The sequence below is a fragment of the Ascaphus truei genome, chromosome 1, assembly GCF_040206685.1.
Source record: "Ascaphus truei isolate aAscTru1 chromosome 1, aAscTru1.hap1, whole genome shotgun sequence".
Classification (NCBI taxonomy): Eukaryota; Metazoa; Chordata; class Amphibia; order Anura; family Ascaphidae; genus Ascaphus; species Ascaphus truei.
The window spans coordinates 496,186,252-496,212,641 of record NC_134483.1 but is presented as its reverse complement, the minus strand read 5'-3'; the positions used below and the strand labels follow the sequence as shown (position 1 = coordinate 496,212,641).

The 26,390-nt window shown below is 43.8% G+C and overlaps 1 protein-coding gene across 1 annotated transcript in view; it reads left to right on the top strand.

Annotated features, from left to right (window-relative positions):
- Positions 1–25,364, top strand: part of LOC142465166 (ADP-ribosyl cyclase/cyclic ADP-ribose hydrolase 1-like) — a 69,597-nt gene extending 44,233 nt beyond the window's left edge. Inside the window, exons 5-8 of the mRNA XM_075569125.1 lie at positions 5,247–5,323; positions 5,974–6,066; positions 8,232–8,318; positions 19,705–25,364. Coding sequence (XP_075425240.1) covers positions 5,247–5,323; positions 5,974–6,066; positions 8,232–8,318; positions 19,705–19,804 — 357 coding nt within the window. The 3' untranslated portion in view covers positions 19,805–25,364. The remainder of the gene's footprint in view (positions 1–5,246; positions 5,324–5,973; positions 6,067–8,231; positions 8,319–19,704) is intronic.
- Positions 25,365–26,390: the final 1,026 nt, after the last annotated feature.

Here is a 26,390-nt window from a genome sequence, read left to right as displayed (position 1 = left end):
CCACGGCTTGAATCTTGCCTGGGTACATGCTCAAACCTTCAGGAGAGATTACATAACCAAAAAAATTGCATGCTGGACCTCCTCTCTCAACTCTTCAACAGCTCCTCCTCTTCTTCCACTCCCCTAACACTCCTCTACTCCACCACATATCTCCTCTTCCACCTTGTGGGTAAAAAATATTACGATGCAGGTTCAGAATAATCAAATTAGTATTTATTGTATACAAGCATATGCTGGGAGACAGCTTTGAAAAAGCTCTCTCACAATATAATGATTGACGGTACCTTTTATACATTGCTAATGAGTAATACGCCCTTTCTGAAGGGGCTGGCATAGAAAATGGAAAAATACAGAAATTATACAAAATAATGCTAATAAAAAACTTCTCCAAGCTAAATTCTATATGTTATGCAAGCTAACTTTTACTCTACCTATTTCTGCCTACGTCTGGGGGTTGTGGTTTCCTGCTTAAACAGAACATATTACAACCTTGGGTATGCCAGCTGCTAGATAAGGGAAGTGGCAACTATCTCAACCGTCTCATATTCTGTGGGGGCTTAGTGGGGGCTTATTTCTGCTGGGAGCGACTGCACAAACCAACATTCTTACATACATTTCACATACTCCTCCTTTCACTCAGAATGTAGAAATAGACAAAATGGCTGCTGTGATCCTGTGCCTGACTTATGATCCTTGTGACTTGACACACACACCTGGGTGACCCTCCACCTTCCTCACATCCAATCTTCACATTCCCCCTTTTTATTCTTAAAGAGACAGTCTATTTAAGGATAACTGTTGATAATTCCATAGTCCTGCTGGACCAGGGAGTGGTCCAATCTTGCATAACTTAGCTTGATTCACTTCCGGCCATTATATCAGCCAAGTTGATTTCTTCTTTGGCCTCTTCTTCTGGGGGACTGCCTACATCTTCTTCTGGGGGACTGCCTACATCATCGAAAAGAGGCATAGCGTCGATGAGAGGTGCAACGAACTTCTGGATCAAAGTTTTGCTACACATAACACATACATAGAGAGTAATGAGTAGGACTAACACACATACAAGAGCATTTACAAGTTTCGCTCCCAGTGAACCAATCCAACCAACAAGTCCCAGCAGATCCCAAATCTCATCTCCTCCTTTCCTCAGTCTTTCCTGTATCTTGCCTATCTTTTCTAAATCATGTTCAACCTTACTGCTCTAATCTTGGATAAAGACACAACATTGTTCTTTAACTAGGGCGCATACACCCCTCTTTGAGGCTAATATATACTCTAGATACATTCTATTCTGTAGGGCCATTAGTCTGATCTGAACCTGTTCTTGGTTTAGGGAGTTAATGGCTGCGGTTGTATGATTGAGGACATCATCTAGTACATCCGTAAGTACATTGAGTCTGTCATATAGTAACCCAACTCCTACATTTGGGAATAGGCTAACCCAAAATTGTTCCTTCCATAGACTACTTTTTAACTCTTGTGTCTTGGGAGTGTCTCTCCTGTTCCTGATTCTGCCAGTGGGTCCTGTATCTTTTAGGACTCCTTTAGTGTGGGAGGGTAATATTGGTTGTATTCCTTTGTGCCCCATTAACTCGGGTGCCATTACGTGAAAGTGTGTGATTGTCTGCAAAATACAGTGTCCACAAAACTGTCATGAGTACAAACACTGCAATGCCTACTATTCCGATCACTGTTTTGTTGTCTGCGTGACGCAAGGAACTTACATGGTTAACAAATTAAACACTTAAAGTAGCTAAATATAAAACAAAATATAGCTGTGGCATAAAAGTTTGTACTGATGGCCTGATTTCTCTCAGGACCTTTCCCCCACGATGGTTAGTGGTCAGGGATTATTATGCCCGTCAAAACACTAGCTTGTAGATTCAGACGGTGCTGGTACCAGCTTCACATGAGTGACATTTATCCAGGTTGGAAGTTCTGCTACTTGTACAGCTGTGTTGGTAGTGAGAAAGATTTGGTCCCGGTCACCTTCATTTAGATGATGCTGCTTCTTGTACTGGGAGACTTGTAACTAAACTGAAGAGACTTAAGCAATTTCATTAATTTTACACAATAGACACTGATTGCTTGTGGTAAAAGTAAAGCCTGTAGTAGGTCTTTAACATATGTGGCATTGGCAATGGGGAACCTGCAGATGTAAGAAAAACCCTGAAACCTTGGGTAGGAGATTTGCATTAAAACCTTATGCTGGGAACGAATATCTTTATGACAGGAACCATTAAAATACAAAATAACATCTGGTTTGCTGAGAGGGATTCAAAGTGGGACACCTTTGTAGAGAAAAATGGTCAAAAGATATGAAATATGTTACATATTTAGTTAACTTTACAGTAGACAAATGATTTTGTATAGGACTCCACACTAATTCCCTGTATTGTACTCTTTGTGAAGCGCCGAGCACACTGCCAGCACTATACAGATAAAGACACTCAGTATTATTCTATTTAATGAATAAAATAATTTCAGAGCCTGCTGCTCATTCTGGGCGTATAGCCAGCCTGGGCGTTCCGCCAAATGTCATTGGGCGGACAGATAACGGCCTTTCAGTATTCAAATATACAGTGTTACATATTGAGCAACTCAGAGTCAAAATGGAGCTTCTCCCTCAGCCCAATGCAGACTACATTTTCCATGGCATCCCAAAAATAAAAACAACGGGACATTGTAAAGGGGCCAGATAATTCTTGACATATAATTCAAAAGGTTTGCTTGTGACCTTTTACCAGCATCTTTAAAAAATATTCCCAAGCATATCCTAATCAGAATAAATAAAATTGAATGCATTTACTGGTTACACACAAACAGAATACACAACACAGAGACAAAACAATCATAATTTCACAATTCTCTCATACACAGCCAACCAGCTTCACAAAAATAACAAGAAAACAAATTTTTCTCACCTATTCTAATAATAAGGAAACAAAACAGTTTGATACTGCAAACTAAGTTAATAAAAATGTCCTTCTCTTTCCCCATATTATAAATAACCTGCTTTTAAACCTAATTTGACGCTATGGAGCTTCTAGTTAACTTTCATCTCTGGAATGTGTTCTGCATGTTAAATAAAACTTAATCGCGAACAATTAATTAGATTCTTTTTCTTGTAAGACCTTGCAAGTTTTCTGGATAGTAATTTTGTATACATATAATAAATCAGCGTTCCCATGATTCAACTCTCACACGGGGGATTCATTCATGTAAAATATTGAGGTTGTTCAAGTCCATTTTTACATCTTTTGTCAAGGGCACAACAATTAATTTTACGGCACCGAGATTTACTGTATCAGAACTTTGACTCATAGCCACTTATTGCTGAGGGGAAATGAAGGATAAGATTTATACCTGACTCTGAAACGTCGATTAGCCGGGAAATACCAAGCATAAAAAGATTTTATGCTACCATAAACAGACAGGGATTACTCAAACTTATTTCCCTGATGCTGTCACATATAATCTGCACTTAGTTTCTAACAGCGACCCTTTGGTCGGTGAATGAGAATGTAGGTTCCCCATAATTCTTCCTCTTACCTCACAACGTCAATTATGAGGCACTTACTGTAGGTGTAGGCAATACAAATTGACAAAACAAGGCAATATATAACCAAGGAACAGCTGTGGCAATCAGAGTAAAAACACACTGGTACCTTCTTGCGGCGTCTTGCTACCAAGACACATATGTCCATCCAGAGCTCGTCCCTTAATTATATATCCTCATCAATTCAGACACCGGACTACCCTGAATATTATACCTTAAGGACTCTTGCCTAGTCCCGCTGCAGTTAGCAACTGAGTATAATCTCACAGGTATATGGAGACAGTAGAATATAATAAAATAATAAAATGATATGAATATAAAAACTCACTTGACACTGAAAGGACCCAGTCACTTGGATAGAATACCCTTCAAGACCGACCTCTCTATAGGTCCCTTAAACTATTAAACTATAGACTTTTTGTGAAAAAGGATAGACTTACCTTGATTCGTTGTGCACGGTTTAAGTGACCGAGGAGTCTGATCCAGCCAGGCACCTGCTTCTGAGGTATTGGGGTCCCTATTCAGACGCCAACTGTGAAAGAACGTAAAAAATATTACGATGCGGGTTCAGAATAATCAAATGTGTTTTTATTGTATACAAGCATACGCAGGGAGACGGCTTTGAAAAAAGCACTCTCACAATATAATGGTTGACAATACCTTTTATACTTTGCTAATGAGTAATATGCCCCTTCTGAAGGGGCTGGCTTAGAAAATGGAAAAATTCAGAAATTATACAAAATAATACTAAAAAAAAACCTTATCCAAACTAAATTCTATATGTTATGCAAGGAAAGCAAACCTTTACTTAGGGTCAGAACAACATCGATTCCTGAGAATTTTTGGGGGCTGATTTCTGCTAGGAGCGACTGCACAAACCAACATTCTTGCATACATCTCACATACTCCTTTCAATCCTTTCACTCAGAATGTAGATACAGACAAAATGGCGGCTGTGATCCTGTGCTTGACTTATGATCCTTGTGACTTGACTTGACACACACCTGGGTGACCACCCACCTTCCTCACATCCAATCTTCACAACCTCTTACACCAATCAAAGAGTAGCAATAAAACAGACCAACTCTGAGCCACTTAAGCAATCACACACTAAGAGACAAGTAAGTAACAAAGCATAAGCTACAGAAAAGTACTCAAATATAAATGATCAGCACACATATGGACAATATAATTTTGAGCAAGACAACCAAATGTATCACTCACCAAACACCAACTACTGTATCTTTCATCTCCTTGTGCCCAGTGTTTCTCTCCCTCCCAACAGCACTACCAGTGTACCTCTTCGAAGTGGGGGTTTATGTAGTTCACCAGGATGGGAAATATCTTAATTGTTAACTCCTCAATTTTAACTCAAGTGTCAAATGTATCCCTGACTATTTTTGTATGTAATGTTTATTTTTATGCAAATATTTTGTTATTGTGCATTTATTTATTATCAACATCATTATGTTAGTAAATAATGTGATATCATTTTGTTTTAAAACCATGCGTTCATTTATTTATCAGTCTCGGTCACTGACTGAGCCTCTGCCTGAGCTGCCTGAGCTGCCTGAGCTGCCTGTGATGCAGCTCGGATATCCTGACAACATGACCTGTTGAGAGGGTTTGATGACTGGAGTTGGGTACCCCTGATCTAGGCCATTGTCCATTATTGTTTTTCTTCTAGTTTGCCAGAGCATCATGCGGTGTGGTTAATATAATGCTGAATGGATCAGCATATGGCGGAGTGACCAGAAATGAAAGGTACGTTTTTGTGTTTCTTCTTTGACCATTTAAGATATTGCAAACTCCATTAAGTATGTCAGCGATGTACTGTTCCATCCTTATGCAGATGTATGCAATAGAAGACAGTACAGTTCAATTGACACACTAGGAATAGAGAAAATGAAGAATACTATTACAATATGGGCATTAAGCATTGTCTACCTAAGGGGTGCTCAACTCCAGGCCATCGCCCCCCCCCCCCCCACACCTCCCCCAACAGGTCAGGATTTCAAGATATCACAGCGTCAACACAGGTGGTTGAATCAGTTGCTCAGTCTGAGCAACTGATAGAGCCAGCTATGCTGAAGCTGGGATATCGTTAAAACCTGACCTGTTGGGGGGGAGGGGTTGAGGACTGGAGTGGAGCACCCCATGTCTACCTAATTCCTCTCATGGCAACATCTTCAATTCTTCTTGACATGCAGAAAAAAGCAATACATTCTTCTTAGATTTAAACTACTCTGTACTGGAGAGACCTGCAGAGCAATTTGTGGCCGTCCTGCCAAACACTGAAGGGATAATGGAAAAAAAAAAAACATTGTAGAAAAAGAATGGTATTATGATCAAATAATCATTTGATCATGCAGTTAATTTTAAAATGATATTTATAGATACAATGTATTTTCTAGCATCCTGCGAACTATTGAAATACCCAATCTGAATCCTCGCACAGTGTCTGAAGTAAGAATCTGGGTTATGAATGACCTCAATGATCATAACAGGTAAATAGTTAGAACAATATTATTATTATTATTTGTTTTAAAGGCTAAGGAGTCTATTCACCAAAGTGTACTAACCTGTGTGAATCATTTACATCACCCCACAGAGATAGAGAGGAAGGGGGAATAATATTAAGCAACTCAATGCTGTATAGACAGTTGCAGATTTCCCAATAGGTCCGGGCCTAGGTCAGCAACATTTTGGAGCAGCAGCATAGAGCTGGTTGTCTCTTGCCAGGAAGTCTGAAAAGGAATTTCACATCTTGGTACAGAGCTGGAAGTCTCTCAGAAACAGATTCACAGTCAAAGTACTGATCTGTAAGTCTCTTAAATCGAGCTTCAAACTCTCAACACAAAGATGGAAGTCTTGCGCCAGGAGTTCCGAAGTCTCAGTACAGAGGTGTGTAAATGGATGGATGACTACGAAATGGTCCTGACTGTTATAGAGACTGTAAAAAAGAGAGAGAACAGAAACCTGAAAGAGGAGGTTTCATATCTGTCTGATAATGAAGGAAATGAGAAGTTTTGCAAAGAATAAAAGGTGAAGGACTAAATCCAACGAGAAAAGTTGAAAGTACAGTTGGCACTGAAAGAAGCAGAGGGCGCCTTTCAGCAGGATAAGAGCACACCTTTGTGCCTTCCATTAGAACTCTCAGATCAGAGCAGACTCTGAAAGATAAGAGAAGTGTTCTAACACGTCACAAATACTTCAGAGCTCTTAACCAAGGAAGAGAGAAAAAAAAGAAGAGAAAAAAACACAAAAGCGCACCAAGATGAGAGATGTAATTTTTATTACCAAAAATAAAAATAGTAATAACTTACATATAAAATTTCTTTAATGATCCCCGATTCTGACGTTTATCACAGGAGTAGGGCATCACATAGGGAATAAATGGGCAGTCTCAGTCCTGGGAGATCAGTCCCGCGCGCTGGGGCTGTCTCCGTTATGTCTCCTATCCTCCACGCTACTACACGTGGAGGATAGGAGACATAACGGAGACAGCCCCAGCGCGCGGGACTGATCTCCCAGGACTGAGACTGCCCATTTATTCCCTATGTGATGCCCTACTCCTGTGATAAACGTCAGAATCGGGGATCATTAAAGAAATTTTATATGTAAGTTATTACTATTTTTATTTTTGGTAATACAAATTACATCTCTCATCTTGGTGCGCTTTTGTGTTTTTTTCTCTTTTACTGACATTGGTATCACCGTCGGAATCTTCCGGTGGAAGCCACATTTGGAGGTGGGGGAGACACCTCAAAACACGAGAGCAGCAAAAGAACAGAGAGGGATCAACATTCCAGGTTTAAAGAGCCAGAGCGCGGACTGAACTTTTCATCACTCTTAACCAAGGAAGGTTGGCGAGAAAAAATTATCTGCGCAAACACTATGCAACGTTCGTCATACAGGCTGTCTTCAGAGGAATGGAAGCTTGTCTGTTTTATTGCCAGAATAAAGCAGCATGCCTCCTCCAGTCAGTCAATACGCAGACTGCAACGACAAAGAAAGAAAGAAATATGAACATTTGAAGCAATCTGTAATTGTGATCCAGTCAAATGTTAGGAAGTATCTGGAGCAAAGATGCTACAGCTAAATGAAGGAAGCTGCTTGTCTGATTCAGATCAGATTTAGGTATCACATCACAAGCAAGAAAGCTGTGTGTTGCTATAAACGCATCGGCAATGCCACCTTCGTGCTGCAATCAGCTGTGCACAAAATCCAGGAGAACCAAAGAACTGAATTACGGCTGAGAAATACAATGCAAATCTAGTCATGCTACCATGCCCACCTGGCCCAAACCAGATTCCTCATGATGAAAATAGCAGCTACAACGATTCAGTCTTTGTCTAATTTTAGTCAATTGCATTTAAATCAGATGTTCTACATTGTAAATGATACAAATCTCCCTCCCAGAGTCATTTTAATGCTAACAGAGAAGTCCCCTACTTTTTTACTTGAGCTACAGATTAACTAGAATCTTAAACCTCTTGGTCCCACTGCAGAAATCAGTGTCTTCATTTCAAATTAATCTCCTGCCTTAACATAGACATTTAAAAGAAACATTAATGACAAATTCAGTGATTTCGATATTTTTACATTCAATATGATTGTACCATTTACTAAATTAGTACAAATTACGGCAAATAACATTTTTGTCTTCCAGAAATTCATGTAATAGTGAATCACTCATGGAATTAAAACACTACATTGAAGAACACAACCTTACATCTTCCTGTGTTAACAATTACAGGTACGTATTGCCATTTTTAATTTGTGTCAATTCATATCATTGTTCTTGCTCCAAACTTTCCAGACAGTTTGGTTCAGTCCTGGTTTTTAAACTAACATGCTGTCACGTACTGTCGCGGCCGAGTTTATTCGAGCATTTGCCCGGTCTCGGCCGCGACAGTAACCTGGCGCGCGCCGGGATGTCCCGGGCGCGCGCCGAAGCCTCGGAGGAGAGGCCCGCCGATCGGGGCTTCCCCCTCTCCTCTCCGGGTCCGCCGGGTCCCCCGGAACCCCCTGCCGCCGTCCCCCACATCGCGGGACACCAGGTCTCCCTCGGGGAGCCCTGGACGCGCGTGCAGGGGGCGCAGGCACCCGATGACGCGTGACCGCGCATCAGTGACGCGCGGCACGCCGAGGGGATGCCACTAGCAAGCCGGGAAATCTCCCGGCTTGCGGAACTGGCCGCACTCTAATAAAGTGTGCCGCCAGTGTATGGCATACCTGGGAGCACGTGATCTGTATATGGGACAAGGGTTAATACACACAGCTATACAGCTGATTTATTTTTCTCAAATTAGAGAATATCTCCAGACCCTCAAATTAGTAATATCTCCCCTTAATCCATCCCAATATACCCTCTGCCACCACCAAAGCTAATATTAAAAGTTGTACAGAGCCGCTGGTCTCTGTTTATTAAGAGAAACTATGCACCTAACACAAAAATGTGTTGTATCAAAATGTGTCTGAAAATGTAGATTACTCTCTACAAATCGTGCAACAATTCAATCAGAATTACTGTATTACTTATTAAAATTCAGCTTTGATATACAAAAATACAGTGCTTAGGTTACAGAAAGAAGATTATTACATGAACATACAGTTATAATAAATGCAGACAGTTTAATTAAAAGAATAAGGAAAAACAAAGAATCTAACTTACGTTATAGTCTAACATTGATCAGATCTTTCCCAAAGGGTCTTCAGTGGAAATGAAGATTACACATGTTCCAGCATGGACACTCCCTATGTTGAAAATCGAACTCATAATTAAAAAGTAGGGCTCCATATTCTAAATTCCCTCAATTCAGAACAACATAAGTTCATCCCTTACATCAGGCCTGCACAACTCGTTAAGCAAGAAGGGAACTGCTCCAAGGAAAAAAAATTTGGGCCGCACGGGTAAAATCATCATCATCATCTCTCCTCCAGCACCTCTCATCATCATCATCCTCATATATCTCCCCCAGCACCCCTCATCATCATCCTCATATCTCCCCCAGAACCCCTCACTATCAACCTTTGCGATACTCCCCATCTATCTCTCATACCCCCATCTCTCCCCCTCACCCACACACATAATACTCCCCCTCCATATCAAACACACAATACCCCCCTGCACACCACACACATCCCACCCCCCTGCACCTCACATCCTTCTCCCCCGTGCACCTCACATCATTCTCCCCCCCTGCACCTCACATCATTCTCCCCCCCTGCACCTCCAATCACCCCCCCTGCACCTCCAATCACCCCCCTGCACCTCCAATGACCCCCATCTGCACCTCCAATGACCCCCCCGCACCTCCAATTACCCCCTCTGCACCTCCAATCACCCCCTCTGCACCTCCAATCACCCCCTTCACCTCCAATCACCCCCCTGCACCTCCAATCACCCCCCTGCACCTCACACCCCTGCACCTCACATAACCCCCTGCACCTCACATAACCCCTCCTGCACATCACCCCTCCTGCACATCACCCCCCCCCCTGCACATCATCCCCCCTGCACATAACCCCCCCTTCACATCACCCCCCCTTCACATCACCTCCCCTGCACCTCACATCACCACCTCACATCACCACCTCGCATCACCACCTCGCATCACCACCTCACATCACCTCCCCTTCACATCACCCCCCCTTCACATCACCCCCCCTTCACATCACCCCCCCCTTCACAGATCCCCCCTTCACAGATCCCCCCCTTCACAGATCCCCCTTCACAGATCCCCCCCTTCACAGATCCCCCCCCTGCACTTCACCCCCCCTCCCCTTGCACATCACCCCCCTCCCCTTGCACATATCCCCACCTCCCCTTGCACATATCCCCTCCCCTCCCCTTGCACATATCCCCCCTTGCACATATCCCCCCCCTCCCCTTGCACATATCCCCCTGCACATATCCCCCTGCACCTCACATCACCTCCTCGCCTCCGATCACGGCGGGACTGCGCGCGCGTGCTCGCTTGCTCGCTGGGCACCGGAAGTGCCGCACTTGAGAGCGGGCTCGGCTCCCCAGGGGAGGAAGGGGAGAGCGGGCTCAGCTCCCCTGGGGAGGAAGGGGAGAGCGGGCTCGGCTCGCGGGGGCAGGGAGAGGGGGCTCGGCTCGCGGTGGCAGGGAAAGGGGGCTCGGGAGGAGGAGGAAAGCAGCCGCCGCTGCCGCCGCAGGCCGCACAGTGAGTGACGGCGGGCCGCATGCGGCCCGCAGGCCGCTTGTTGTGCAGGCCTGCCTTACATCAATCAGTTTGACAGTTTTATGACTTGAGAGAAAATAAACCTTCTTTATGACTCTTTAAAGTTTGCCTGAATATATAATAGACCATAATTTTGTTTCTATAATACTTACCACTAACACTTACACACCATCTTCACTGTTGTGTATGCGCTTAATACATACGCCTGCATATTAAATATGACCACCTAACGTCTATTTTTAGCAGGAGAAACAAATATCATAGATTATACAGTACATGGAAAACCCTGGATCTTGGTATTATTTGATTCATGTAATCACAACGGTTACAAAGATCTATTTGTTGTTCTTGCTCATTTCTGTCTGGCCCATATATCTTCATATTTAATACAGTACATTTACTCTTTTTGGAATACTTGCTTAGCTACACTCTCTAGTATCTGCAGATCCCCTTAAGAATGACTTTCAAGGTACATTTAAAAGGGTACCATTTATTTTAGTGTCAGGAAAGCCATATTTCAATTGTCCCACTGGCAAGATCAGATGTTAAAACTAAGCCTGGTCAGTGGTTGAACAGGCCATACAAATAATTGTTGTATTTTTAAGACCATTTGTAACCAACATTAATCTCTCCTGTGCCAGATTGATTAAAATACACAATAATTTCTGCCATATTAATTACACATGTCGTATGTGCATGTCGGAGATTAACATTGTCTATTATTTGGGTGACGACTCGCCCAGACCACTAGGCATTTATCCATAAAAGACCATTTTATGCAATTCTCATTAAAAGTCCAAGTAGGTTTTGGTCATGTACAGAGGCGGGACTCTGGGAGGCGAGTGGGGCATCTGCCCCAGGAATAGAAAGTTATTGGACATAGGCAGGAGGAGGATGTTGAGAGAGGGTATTGGGGGGAGGTGGGGGAATTGACCTTGGGATTTTGCTTCATGTAAATCATTGGCTTCTTTAGTAAGAATAGTCTCTGTTGAGTAAGCTGCAGGAAAGATATACACAAGCACCTAAACACCCCAATTCAAGAAATAAAAGCACTAGCCAACCAATGAAATAAATAAAAGCACTAGCCAACCAATGAAATAAATAAAAGCACTTGCCAACCAATTAAATAAATAAATAAAAGCACTAGCCAACAAAACAAATAATTAATTTAAATTGCTATCCAATCCTAAAATGTACTAAAAACAAGACATCCATATTCAAAACAATTTGATCCAAACAATAAACAGAAATCAAAAAAATAACAAATTAATAGAAAACAAACATTTGACAAAAAATGCATTGGCTGTCACTGTATCTATCCGTACCCTAAAGGGGCATAGTTTAATACATTATCAGTCAGTGGGCAAGCAAATACATAAAAATAAATAAATACAATGAAAAAAACCAGGGGAAAAAAACTATTTCATACATTCAATATTTTACTTAACTTTAGAAGTCTTCACCCTCCGAATCCCGTTGTATCTGCAAACTCTCGTACTGCGACGTCATCACCCGCAATCCAACATCATCCACCTTGAAAACTAGCATCAGGTAAAAAAAATCTTCTTTCTTTTATCTTCCATCACCGTCTTCTTTCTTCATCTGTCATTATTTTCTTCTTCTCTTTAATCTTCTTTCTTCATCTGTCAATCCAAGGCCCCATGGTAAATCCACAACAGGATGTTGTCTCGTCGGCTACTTGAGTAAAATTAGACTTGCAGGGCTTATAAATGGCCTGTGACATCATATTTTAGGGTCAGATGGTACAGCTTCAATCCGATTGGACGGATTGTGCCCGCCTCTTTATTTTTTGTCATCTCCAAGGGAGGTATGTCACATCCTTAAAACCACATGGCTATATCACAGTTCATTGGTTGCTGTACCATGTGATAGGTCACATTAGTTCAAATGGATGTGACGTCACTTTAAGGGATGATGTCACATCCTTTTGAATTAATGTGACTTATAACATGGTACAGCAACCAATGGGTTTGTCTTCAATCTCATTGGCTATAATGCCATGTGATAGAGCCATGTGGTTTTAAGGATGTGACGTACCTTCCTTGGAGATGACATCACATCCTTAAATTAAAAAAAGATGCAGGTACATGATACAGGGTCCAATCGGATTGGAGCTGTGCCATCTGACCCCAAAATGTGACATCACAGCCATATATAAGGCCTGTACGTCTCATTTTACCTCAAGAAGCAGACGAGACAACATCCTGTTGTGGATTTACCATGGGGCTATGGATTGACAGATGAAAATAGACCACCTGAGAAACCCCCGGACACCCGCGTTGAACACCATGGGGCTTTTGATTGACAGATGAAGAAAGAAGATTAAAGAAAAGAAGAAATAATGACAGATGAATAAAGAAGACGGTGACAGAAGATAAAAGAAAGAACATTTTTTTTTTACCTGATACTGGTCTTCAAGGATGATGGCTTTGGATTGCGGGTGATGACGTCGTGGTATGAGAGCTTGCATATACAACGGGATTCGGAGGGTGAAGACTTCTAAAGATAAGTAAAATATTGAATTATGAAATTGTTTTTTTTTTCAGGTTTTTTCATTGTATTTATTTATTTTTATGAATTTGCTTGCCCATTGACTGATAATGTATTAATCTGTGCCCCTTCAGGGTACAGTGACAGCCAACGCATTTTTTTGCAAATGCTTGTTTACTATTTTTCGGTTTCTGTTTATTGTTTTGATCAAATTGTTTTGAATTTGGATGTCTTGTTTTTAGTACATTTTAGGATTGGTTAGCATTTTAAATGAATTATTTGTATCGTTGGCTACTGGTTTCATTTCATTAATTGTTTTGTTGGTTAGTGCTTTTATTTAATTGGTTGGCTAGTGCTTTTATTTATTTCATTGGTTGGCTAGTGCTTTTATTTATTTCATTGGTTGGCTAGTGCTTTTATTTCTTGAATTGGGGTGTTTAGGTGCTTGTGTATATCTTTTATTATTGTGTATTTTTGGCCTTCATGCTTTTTTATTAGGGTGACCATTGACTGCTATAGTGGCTTATATTATATGGGTATGATGTACCACTATGCCAATCAATGGGTAGAGGGTGGGTATAGTGGTCCCGGGTTGGGTGATTAGGCCTCCTGGGTGTGTAGCAGGGGAAGGTGGGTTAACCCCTTAATTATTAACCGCTAAGATTATTAAGGGGTTAGGAGCCATTAGACTGTATTTTTAATTGTATTCTTTCTAGCAACAGAGGACATGGACCTGGAGTATGCTGATGAGGACACCCTTCATGATGGCAGGGGTAAATAGAAAGTTTTATTTACTTTATTTATGCTAGCTAATGTATAATTTTATAATGGGCAAATTATCTATTATCCATATCTGGATAATAGTTATTTTGCTCATTACTGTACTGTATGTGTTGGGGGTGTAGGGGGTGTATTTATTTGAATGTATTCCACATTTTGGTTTTGCCACAGGATTGGTACTGCAGGCCAGTGGGAACACATGGGGACCACCTGAGGAACCCCGGACACCTGCGGTGACCACCTCAGGATCCCCAAATACCTACAGAGAACACCTGAGGACCCGCAGACACCCGTGGAGACAACCTAAGGACCCCAGGACACATGTGGGGCCAACCTGAGGACCCCGGGACACCCACGGGGACCACCCGAGGGCCCCCAGACACCAGTGGGGACCACCCAAGGGCCCCCAGACACACGCAAGGACAACCCAAGGGCTCCCAGACACCCGCGGGGACAACCTGAGGACCCCCGGACATCCACGGCCTCTGGTATCAATCATGTGGGGGTAGAGGAGGTGGGTATTAGTGTTGTGTTTTTAATGTTTATTGTCGCTAGCAGCTGTTTTAATATACATTGTAATACTAGTGTAGATGAGCAGGGGTCTCCGGAGCAGAACCACTTTGATTTGAGGTCCGGGGACCCATTGCTTCCAAAGATACAGGCCCTGTTACGGGGTGCCGTTATCTCCTATGCATTTAAATGTCTCGTGTCACATGACCGTGGGAATAAAATGCATAGAATATACCGGCACCCTAAACGGGGCCTGTATCTCGGAAAGCAGGGGGTCCCTGGACCTGAAATCAATGCAGTTCATCGCTGGAGACCCCTTTCTCATCTACAGTAGAATTAAAATTAATATAAAAACACATCGATCTCTGGTGAGTTTTGCGCAGGGAGAGGCGGCTCTCTCTGTGCAGCTCTCTCTGCAGCTCAAACAAATCGCCGGATTTGGCCTTTTCAGAGAGGCGATCAACACGTCGCCGGCTACTCACCCGTTTTGGGAATATTGCTATCATAGGTAATCGAGGCTTTCTGAATATCGTGATAGCAACGCTCAAAAAACTGGCAAATTAAACGGCCCGGCGATATTTTTTTTTAACCGCTTATAGCATGGGCCCATCTCCATTTTTTTTATCACGCTGTAAGACATGAAGCCAAAAACGGGATTCACAAAGATGTGGCCATTTTTTATGACCGATAAAAAAATGGACTATCGTCCGACCTGTTTTTTGTATCAGTGCTATTGCGCTATAAAGGCTATACGCTGCGTCTCCATGCATGGCTCTTACAGGCGAACGTGCAATAAAAAAATTGATTTTGATAATAGTGTGTGGGAGCAGGGGGTCTCCTAAACTGAACCGCGTTAATTTTAGCCTCAGGGACTCCTACTTCCTGAGATATAGGTGCCGGTATCCCCTGTGCTTTTAAATCTTCAGTCTCACGTGACCGTGGGATTTAAATTCTGCACTGGGATACCGGCACCCCATAACGCGGCCTGTATCTCGGGAAGTAGGGGCCCCGAGGCTCAAATCGATGCAGTTCAACTCAGAAGACTCTGCTCCCGCACACTAGTATCAAGACACAAATAAATTTTAAAATGAATTAATTACCGTAGCGGCTATCTGCTATGGTAATGAAGCAGCTTTAATGTCATTTTTATTAATAGTGTGCAGGAGCAGGGGGTCTATTGAGCTGAACCGTATTGATTTCAGCCTCAGGGACTCCCTGCTTCCTGAGTTACAGGCCCTGGTATGGGATACTGGTATCTCCTCCATTATTTAAATACCCTGATCACGTGACGTGGATGATTTGAAAATGGCGGTGATACCGGCACCCGATGCCCCCATACTAGGGCCTGTAACTCGGGAAGCAGGAGGTCCCTGAGACTTAAATCAAAATGGTTCATCTCTGGAGAACCCCTGCTCCCGCACACTATTTAGTAAAAATTTAATTAAAGCAGTTTCATTACCATAGTGGATAGCCGCTAAGGCAATGAAGGGGTTAAGGCATAATAGCAGGTTTATTGGGGGTAGGTGGGGGTGAATGAAGGGGGTACTTGGCCCTTCACTCACACCCCTCTGCCCCCAATAAACATTACAATATGTACTTCCCACCACCTGTACTCCCACATAAAAGCATTTGTTTTTCTGCACAGGATTGATATCTGAGGCCATTGGGGGTCCTCGGGAGGTCCCCGCGGGTGTCCGGGGGTCCTCGGGTGGTTCCTGTGGAGGCCCGGGGGCCTCCAGGTGTCCTCACGGGTGACCGGGGGCCCCATGTGGGTCTGGGGACCTCAAGTTGTCCCTGTGGGTGTCCAGGGGTCCCCTCTGGCCTACGGTATCAATCATGTGCATAAAAAATGCAATACATTCAAATAAATACACCCCCCCCAATACATACAGTACAGTATTGGGCAAAATTACTCACATACAGATATGGATAATAGTGCATTTGCCCATTTGAAATAAAACATAAATCAGCAGCATAAAGTAAATAAAACTTGCACTTACCCCTGCCATGATGAAGGCCGTCCTCATCCTCATCACCGTCCTTGTCCTCCGTGGACATCAACAATACCATAAAAAATACAATATAATGGCTCTATAACCTTAATCACCTTAGCGGTTAGTAACCGCTATGGTGTAACGCTTGCGCACACCATGAACAAGGTGGGACCCCGTACTGAGGTGGAAAAGTATTAAACTGCACACCCACAGCAGCGGAGGCGCACCTGGAGGGTGGATAGTCAAGATTGCCTGGTTTGGATTGGAGAGAGTGGGTTAGTCTGGATACTTGCCACGGTCGTAGGTAGGTGCCAGGAGAGTAGTCAGTGTCCAGAGTGCCGTGGTCAGGGGTTGGAGAAAGTAGGAAGGTAGTTAGTCCAATTGCCGTGGTCAGGGATTGAGAAGTGCAGATGGTCTGAGGCAAGTCGGGGTCGGTAATCCAGAGAGAGGTCCTAAAGTCAAGCCGGGTCGGTACACAGGAGAAATAAGCAGCAACAAAGTTAAAGCACAAGGCACAGGGCAGGGCAGGGACGTGGAAACACAAGTTTACCATGAACTATGCTCAGCAAGGAATGAGTGAGACAGCTGAGATTATATAGCAGTGAAGCATGAATGGGACTGAGGGGAGGTGCGGCCTCCGCAAAGGCAGAGATTGGCTGCAAGGTGCAGGAGACAGGTGGGAGATATTACCAGACTTGCCTCGCAGCTGGGAAGCGGTGCACGAACTAGTGTAGATCAACGGGCGGACTCCGGAGCAGAATTGCGTTGATTTGAGGTACAGGGACCCCCTGCCTCCCGAGATACAGGCCCCGTTATGGGGTGCTGGTATCTCCTATGCATTTAAATGTCCCGCGTCACGTGACCGTGGGAATACAATGCATAGGAGATACCGGCACCCCATAACGGGGCCTGTATCTTGGGAAGTAAGGGGTCCCCGGACGTCAAATCAACGTAGTTCTGCTCCGGAGACAATCTGCTTCAAAACACTGGTATTTCCTTTTACATTAGAAATGGTTGATCTATGGAGAGATTTGCGTAGGGACTCATCCCTGATGAGAAAAAAAGAGGGTAAGCCCTCTTCAGAGAGCCGATCAGCATGTCGCCAGCTACTCGCCAGTTTAGTAAATGTTGCTATCACTGGTATTCTGAGCTTTCTGCATACCGTGATAGCAACCTTGTAAAAACTGGCAATTTAAACAGGACGGCGATTTTGTGTAATCGGCGCTTAGTGCATAGGTGCCTATAAAGTCATTTATCACCCTTTAAACCACTTATCACTGCTGGGTGAATAGGCCAGAGTGTCTACTCTTTTGAAACAATAAATATTTAGCTAATAATTATCACTACAATAATAGAGCAGGTGTGTCATACTTTGTGTCATAGCTTGAAGACTTTGATAAATGATCCCCAATGTGTAAATGTTGTCTGTAATAGTAAATTAGAAGTTTGTCACTACAGTATATTCATTGTTGGAAGGAAAGCGCTACAGTGGTACATTAACTCAGGGTTACAATAAAATAAACATTACAGATGTAGCAGAGCCCCCCTCCTTACCTCCAGTGAGGGGGAACTGCTGCGTGGAGCCGCCGGAGCAGTCGGAACTCTGCAACGGACTCGGACGATGGCGGCAGCCATCTTTGTTGTGTGCATGCGCAGTGCGATCCTCACGCATGCGCAGATAGTTAGGAGTTGCAGCGGCCATTTCTCGGCTCTGCAAGGGACTACAGTTCCCAGCAGCCCGCGGGGCTGCTTACCATGTGGGGGCGCACAGCCAATAGGGTTGCAGGATCCATGGGAGAAAGGGAAAGATACATTTGGCGTGCTAGAGACTGTGGGCCAGTCAGGAGCAGGAAGGCGAGGAGTGAGGTATTGTCCAGGGAGCAGTGCTCCGCTGGACTAGGCCAGATCTCCCCCTAGGTCCCAGCTAGGCCCCGACTCCCTGTAGTTTGTGGATGCTGTAAGTGAGGCCCATAGATAGGGATGCTTCCCCAGTAGCTTTATATTGTTAGTACACCGGTAATGTATAACACAGTGTAGACATTAAGGGACACACTCATGCTAGAGCTCCCTCAAGAGGCGGACGTCTACGGACAGGAGAGGATCCGGTAGACGACGTCGTGGGATCACGTTGCGGTTCTGAGGATCCATCATCCAAGTCGCCCTGGTCTGGCCTAAGACCAGGAAAGTACCCAACGTGCACCAACGGCCATACACAGGGGGTAGCGGTACTCCACACACTTTGGGTGGGCTTGACTCTGTGGACACAGGGTGGTTAAGTGCCCAGGGCACCTCAGTACTTTGGGGGTCTCAATGGGGTGTGAACAGTGTATGGGGTCATTGCATTGAGGGAAGGTTCATTACAGTGTGTTGTTATTAGTGTGTGTGAGTAAACTGTTAATCTTTACCTGTGTGGTGTATTACTATTATTGTATTGGTTCCTGTGAGGGGTTATCCTGCAGAGCTAGGATTCCTCCCAGGTAGAGGCGCTGCACCAAGAAGAATGAAAGCATACCCCAGGCTCCCAACGGCGGAGGCTTAGGCCTTCTGTGAGCCACAGGTAACGGCAGCACACGTAGTTCCCTTAGTCATGGGGAAAGGGGGCTATACCCAATAGAGGTGGATTTCCTGTAATGGTCTCCGCAGCTGAACCCCATTCATTTCAGCTTTGATGACCCCTCTGTTTCCTGTAGTTACTTACCTCTGTAGGCATGCGGGCTAGCCCCAAAATAAGGAAGTTTAAGGGTCCCTTGTCACATGGTTCAATAGGAATTCGAGACGTCATCTATTGGCTGGCATCACGCGGGACATTTAAAATTGCAGGATAAGTATTTCGGGAACCAGAAGGTCCCCAGAGCTGAAATGAATGGGGTTCAACTTCAGAGACCATGTGCTTCATACCTATATTGAAAATAAAATTTAAATCATTCAGGAAATGCTGCTTTAAAGTTCAAAGTCAGCTCTGCAAGATGTTATTATACTTTTACTGCAGTGCATCTTAAATTGTTGGTTAATCAAACATGTGAAATGAGTTTCGATTAATGTATTTTTAATACTTTAATATGTAACAAATAGGTTTAACACATTTCTGAAAGTAATATTTCTCCATTGACAGGTTATGTATTTTGTTTCTTTACAACAGGCCAGCTCAACTGCTACAATGCATAGAAAACCCTGAGCACGCAGCCTGCAATCTCTGTACCAAGAATATCAAGAGGAGCATTCCCCAAAAATATTCTTAGCGTTTCACATGATGCTAGATAGTATGTAACAAAGAAGGTGTTTGCAAAGCTGTGGTTTAGTGCTTAACCCTAGCGCTGCCAAAGGGATGAACAAAGCATTGTGTTACAGGCCCTACGGCAGCGATAGGGTTCAAATAAAATGTAATTTGTCGGCCTAATTATTTTTGTGTGTACGCTTGCAAAATAGACAGAACACCCGGCGCTCATGCTTGGAGAGCTGGGGACATCACCGCTCGCAAGCATGAGCGCGGTCAGCTCCAGTAGGGCCGCAGCCTTATAGAGGAAGCGAATAAAATTATACTGTACTTTCTATTAAATAATTTGTAAATAACTATTTCCTTCCCACAACTTACAAGTTTATCCCATCTTTCGGATCAAGTCTAATTGATGGAGAAGTATTATTGAGATTGTCATGAATGGCATACCTGTGAGCATGTGACTTGTATATGTGACAAGGGTTAATACACACAGCTATCTAGCCAACACATTTAGCAGGGTCCCTAAATTGAGTAATATCTCCCCTCAATCCGTCACAGACATACCCATACCTCAAAATGCTGCCACCACCAAAGATATATCAAGATATACTTGCAGAGTTTGGGGTATCTGTTTATAAAGAAAAATATGTAATTAGCACGCAAAAATCTATTATAGCAAAATCTGTTCGAAAAAGCAATTACTCTTCAAAGCGTGCAAAGGTCAATTAGAGTCCAAAGCAATACAGTACTTATTACATTTTAGATCTAAAATACAAAAATAGTAAAATCTATTCATATAGTGCCAAAAATTTGTTAATACAATTAAAATCGAGAAATAGAACCTGAGGTACAAATATTATTTTCTGTTGCTATATCAGGCTTATAGCATTAAATAGTTTTGACTATTTTGTCAACTTTAAAAACAAATAAAAAAAAGTTTCAAGAGATTACCAAAATGACATAAAATAAAGAGCTGCCTCTTCTTCTTCCTCGATCTCACCACAGGACTTTGCTGACTAATTTAAGGTAAAGGTGGAATCCATAATCAGAACATCCCCTCTGTTTCCTCCTCCCACACCGCTTCCTAAGGCCTGGGACCCGCTGCGCTCGTTGGCGCGGGCGGCAATGTAGCGAGTTCCCCACCAGCAGGGGAATCCTCGCGAGCCGGTCCCGGTCCCCACTGGCTGCACAGCTGACTACACGCTGTGGCGCGTCAGCCGCTAGGAGACACCACAGAATGGTGTTTCCTAGCGTTGACGCGTCACGTGGTGTGGCTGTGAGCCAATGGGGAGGGGAGGCTGCGGGAGGAGGAGAGGCTTCGGGGAGCGGGGAGGAGTGTGGAGTGAAAGCAGCGTGAGTGCCTCTCTGTGTGTGTGTCTGAGTGCGTGCGTGCCTGCCTGTGTGTGTGTGTATGTGTGTGCCTGTCTGTGTGCGTGCCTGTCTCTGTCTGTGTGTGTGTGTGTGTCTGAGTGCGTGAGTGCCTGCCTGTGTGTGTGTATGTGTGTGCCTGTCTGTGAGCGTGCCTGTCTCTGTCTGTGTGTGTGTGTGTGTCTGAGTGCGTGCGTGCGTGCCTGCCTGTGTGTGTGTATGTGTGTGCCTGTCTGTGTGCGTGCCTGTCTCTGTCTGTGTGTGTGTGTGTATGAGTGCGTGCGTGCCTGTCTCTGTCTGTGTGTGTGTGTGTATGTGTGTGTATGAGTGCGTGAGTGCCTGTCTGTGTGTGTGTGTGTATGTATGTATGTATGAGTGCCTGCGTGTGTGTGTTTTTTTTACTTACCTGCAGCCCGTGGCAGCCCGTGGAGGGAGGGGGGGGAAGAGTAGCGGGTCCCTCCGCTCAAGCCACGCCCCCCCCTCCCTGTCAATCCTCCCACTCCCGCCCACCTCCCGCTCCGGCCCCTCACGTCATGGCCGCGCCCCCCCCGACCCATTTGGCCACGCCCCCCCGCTCCGAGAAAAGTATCCTGTAGACCGCAGATCGCGGTACAGCGAGTTGCACGCGCCGCCGGCAAGCAAGCCAGCCGTGCGGACGCGTGCAATGGGACCTTAGCCTAACTCTCTTCCTGCTTTCCTTGACTCTTTTTCTGCTGTCACAGAAGAGGATGTGTCACTGCTGATCTCTTCTTCTCTCTCTACCACTTGCCCTCTTGACACCATTCCCTCCCATCTCCTAAAACCTCTTGCTCCTACTATAATCCCTACACTCACACACATTTTTAACTACTCCCTCTACTCTGGTACCTTTACCTCCTACTTCAAACATGCAAAAGTCATGCCATTACTCAAAAATAGTAAGCTTGACCCTACCTGTCTTTCTAAATATCAACCTGTCTCCCTCCAGCCTTTTGCCTCTCAACTCCTTGAACATCTTGTATTCTCTCGTCTACTCCATTTTCTCACCACCTATTCTCTTCTAGATCCTCTGCAATCTGGGTTCCACACTGCTCACTCCACTGAAGCAGCCCTCACTAAAATAACTAATGACCTCCATGCTGCCAAAGACAGAGGTCATTACACTCTGCTCATATTACTCAACCTCTCTGCAGCATTTGATACCGTGGACCACCCACTCCTCCTTCACATTCTCCATATGCTTTGTATTCGTAACACAGCTCTATCCTGGATCTCCTCGTACCTCTCCCATCGTACTTTTAGTGTCTCTTCTGCTAACACCTCCTCCACCTTCTCTATCGATCTCTCTGTGGGGGTACCCCAGGGCTCTGTCCTGGGACCTCTCCTCTTTTCTCTTTACACACTCTCTCTAGGTGACCTAATCACATCTCTTGGGTTCAAATATCACTTCTATGCTGACGACACACAAATTTACTTTTCAACCCCTGACCTTACACCTGCTGTACAGACCAAAGGTTCTGAATGTCTCTCTGCGATATCATCCTTGATGGCCCTCCGCCGCCTTAAACTCAACATGTCAAAAACTGAGCTCCTCATATTTCATCCCAAACCTGGCCCCACTACCTCCTTCCACATTACTGTTGGAAGTTCTGTCATACACCCAGTAGCCCAAGCATGCTGCCTAGGGGTCACACTCGACTCCTCTCTCACATTCTCCTCTAACATTCAAAACGTTTCTAAACCTGTCGCTTTTTCCACCGCAAAATTACAAAGCTACGCCCTTTCCTCTGTTGCTCAACTGCTAAAACTCTGACACAGGCCCTCATCCTCTCCGTCTCGATTACTGTAACCTCCTGCTGTCCGGCCTTCCTGTCTCTCACCTGTCTCCCCTACAATCTATCCTAAACGCTGCTGCCAGAATCACTCTACTCTTTCCTAAATCTGTCTCAGTGTCGCCCCTGCTGAAATCACTCTCCTGGCTTCCTATCAAATCCCGTATCACACACTCAATTCTCCTCCTCACTTTTAAAGCTTTACACTCTTCTGCCCCTCCTTATATCTCAGCAATAATTTCTCACTCTGCACCATCCCGACTCTTGCATTCCGATCAAAGATGTCTTCTCTCTACTCCCTTTGTATCTAAAGCCCTCTCCCACTTTAAACCTTTCTCACTGACTGCCCCAAACCTCTGGAATACCCTTCCCCTCAAAACCCAACTAGCACCCTCTCTATCAACCTTTAAGACCCACCTTAAAACACACCTGCTTAACGAAGCATGAGTAGCTCCATGGCTGATACTATACACCTGATACATAAAGCTTGACCCCTTTCAGATGCACTTACCAGAATGCTCTCCTACTGTCTCTGAACGTTCTTCCTACCAACCAATTAGATTGTAAGCTCTTTGGAGCAGGGACACCTCTTCCTAAATGTAAATGTTTATGTCTGAAGCACTTATTCCCATGCTCTGTCATTTGTATTATATGTTATGTAGATGATTATCACGTGTATTACTACAGTGAAGCGCTATGTACATTAATGGTGCTATATAAATAAAGACATACATACATAGTAGCATTTTCAGAATTCACTTACATTTTGCCTGGTGTACAGTATGTAAGTCCATAAATACATAGCAAGAATAAACTTAAGTACCACATAAACCCACTTGGAGGAGCCATAGTACACATTTTGCTTTATCACTGTAATAATTCTGCAGTGAAATACTACTTGTGGTAGTAGCATAAATAACAACATACCACTGAAGATGACGTTTTATAGTATATTTGTTGATTGATTCATTTCAATTAACTCCATGAAATGTAAGAATATGTAATAATGTTCTCAAGATTGGAATATTTAGCTCTTGTACCCATAAAGGGTCAAAAATGGGCACTATGGTATTAAACTGATGCGGAGTCAACTTTATTTTGCACTAATGTGATAAGGTGCTTTGGGCTTACATCCCAGTAGCATGTGCTAAGAGTAATATTATAATGAGATAGACAGACATTATTTTTGTAATTGTCCCTGTTGTCCATTAATCCCATCTACATTGGCCTCTGGACCTACAGTATGAGATCAGCTATCGATGTTACATAGTTAGATAGTTAGATAGTTACATAGTAGACTAGGTTGAAAAAAGATATGCCATCAAGTTCAACCTATGCTAAATTCAGACGACAGATACTTTATCCCATATTTGTACTTACAGTATATTGATCAAACAACTCCCCTCACACCCTGTCCAGGCCGCGGTCCGTAGTGCAATATCCAGCCAGAGTGATCCACCTCTGCAGCCATGTACAGCTCTGTCCAGGCCGTAGGTCATCGCGCGGACGTCCGTCCACCAGCACAGTAGTGCTGCTGTATCTCTAATGGGAGTTTCCCTACCTGGGGCCTTCCCTACAATACTCCGCTCACAGGGTAGGGCTATCTTGGGACTAAGGGGAAGATCTGGCCTAGTCCAGGAAGCTAACTACTCCCTGGACACTACCTTCCTCCTTGCTCCTCCGTCCGGACTGCCAAAGTCACCTTGATCCCCGCAGAGGATATCCTGCTACACAAGGGCTGCATCTCATCCCATTGGCTGGGACAGCCCATATGTTCTATATCTCCTCCCTCCCCCCGCCCGTGGATTCTGGAACTTGTAATTCCACGTCGGTGCATGCAGAGCCATTCATAGATGGTCGCCGCTCCTGCCGACACTGTGCATGCCCAAAATGGCCACCCCCACAATCTCCCCGATCGCACGGAGCTCCGACCACCGGCTGAACAGCGAAGCAGTTCCGCACACCGGAGGCAGGGTAGGGGGACTCCACTACACAGTAAATCCCTGTATACCTTTCTAAAAAGATGTACAAACTTTTTTTGGAGATATTTATTGTATCTGCCATCACAGTCTCCATGGGTAATGAATTTCACATTTTAACTGCCCTTACTGTAAAGAACCCTTTCCTTTATTGCTGGTGAATTCTACTTTCCTCCAACCTCACAACTACAACAACCTACCTGAGACTCTCAAAACCACCACCAGTCTAAGTTCTTTCAAGACTAAAGCCATCTCACATTTTAATGTGGTCTGTAACTGTTACATACGCCTATGACATATTTTAACTTTAACTATTCATGCAATATCTTTATATTTAATGTATAACCCTGTTCACCTAAGGTACCCATGTATTTGTAACCATGTATCTGTCATCATAACTCTGTGCTGAGGACATACTTGAAAACGTGAGGTAACTCAATGTATTACTTCCTGGTAAAACATTTTATAAATAAAAAAAATTAATGTATGACCCTGTGTTGTTTGTACTGCCCTTGGGCTGAATAGTTCTCTTGAAAGCTTGTTGTATTGTCTGCAAATATATTTGTATATAGTGATCATATCCCTTTCTAGATGCCTCTTTTCTAATGTAAACAAATCTAAATTAGCTAGCCTCTCCTCATAAACAGATTATAAATCTCTGCACATTCTCTAGTTCCATAATGTGTTTTTTAATGGAGTGGTGCCCAAAACTGTACTCCATGTACTTTAATGCAAGGTGCAGTCTTACTAATGCTTTATAGAGGGGCATAATTATTCTTACTGCCCTTCACCTTTTAATGCAAGATAAGATCTTGTTCATCTTTGCAGCTACTGCATGACATTGTGCACTATTGCCAAGCGTGCTGTTAACAAGCACTCCTAAATCCTTCGCCTAATTTTTCCACATTACATTTGTAAATCGCCTGTTTATTCTTGTTTTTCAGATGCATAAAATTACATTTATCTGCATTAAACTTCATCTGCCATTTACCAGCCCAAGTTTTCAATCTATCCAAGAGCTTATGGAGAGAAATTGCATCCTGCTCTGATTCTACTAACTTACATAATTTAGTGTCATCAGCAAAGATGGAGACTTTGCTCTCTATGCCAACCTCAAGATCATTAAAGAAGCAATATTACTTTCCAACTTTTTTCTTTTCTTTTTTTATTATCTTTATATTTTAAACATATGACAATGTACACATAGTAGAGAGAAAAAAAGAGAATGGTCGCACTCCTAGTGTATTATAATAATAGCATGTTCTTGTATCGCCCTGCTAGTTTTACGCACCACTTACAGAGACATTTTGCAGGCACAAGTCTCTGCCCTGTGGGGCTTACCATCTATGTTTTGGTGCCTGAGACACAGGGAGATAAAGTGACTTGCCCAAGGTCACAACCAGCCGACACCAGGAATTGAACCAGGTTCCCCTGCTTCAAACTCAGTGTT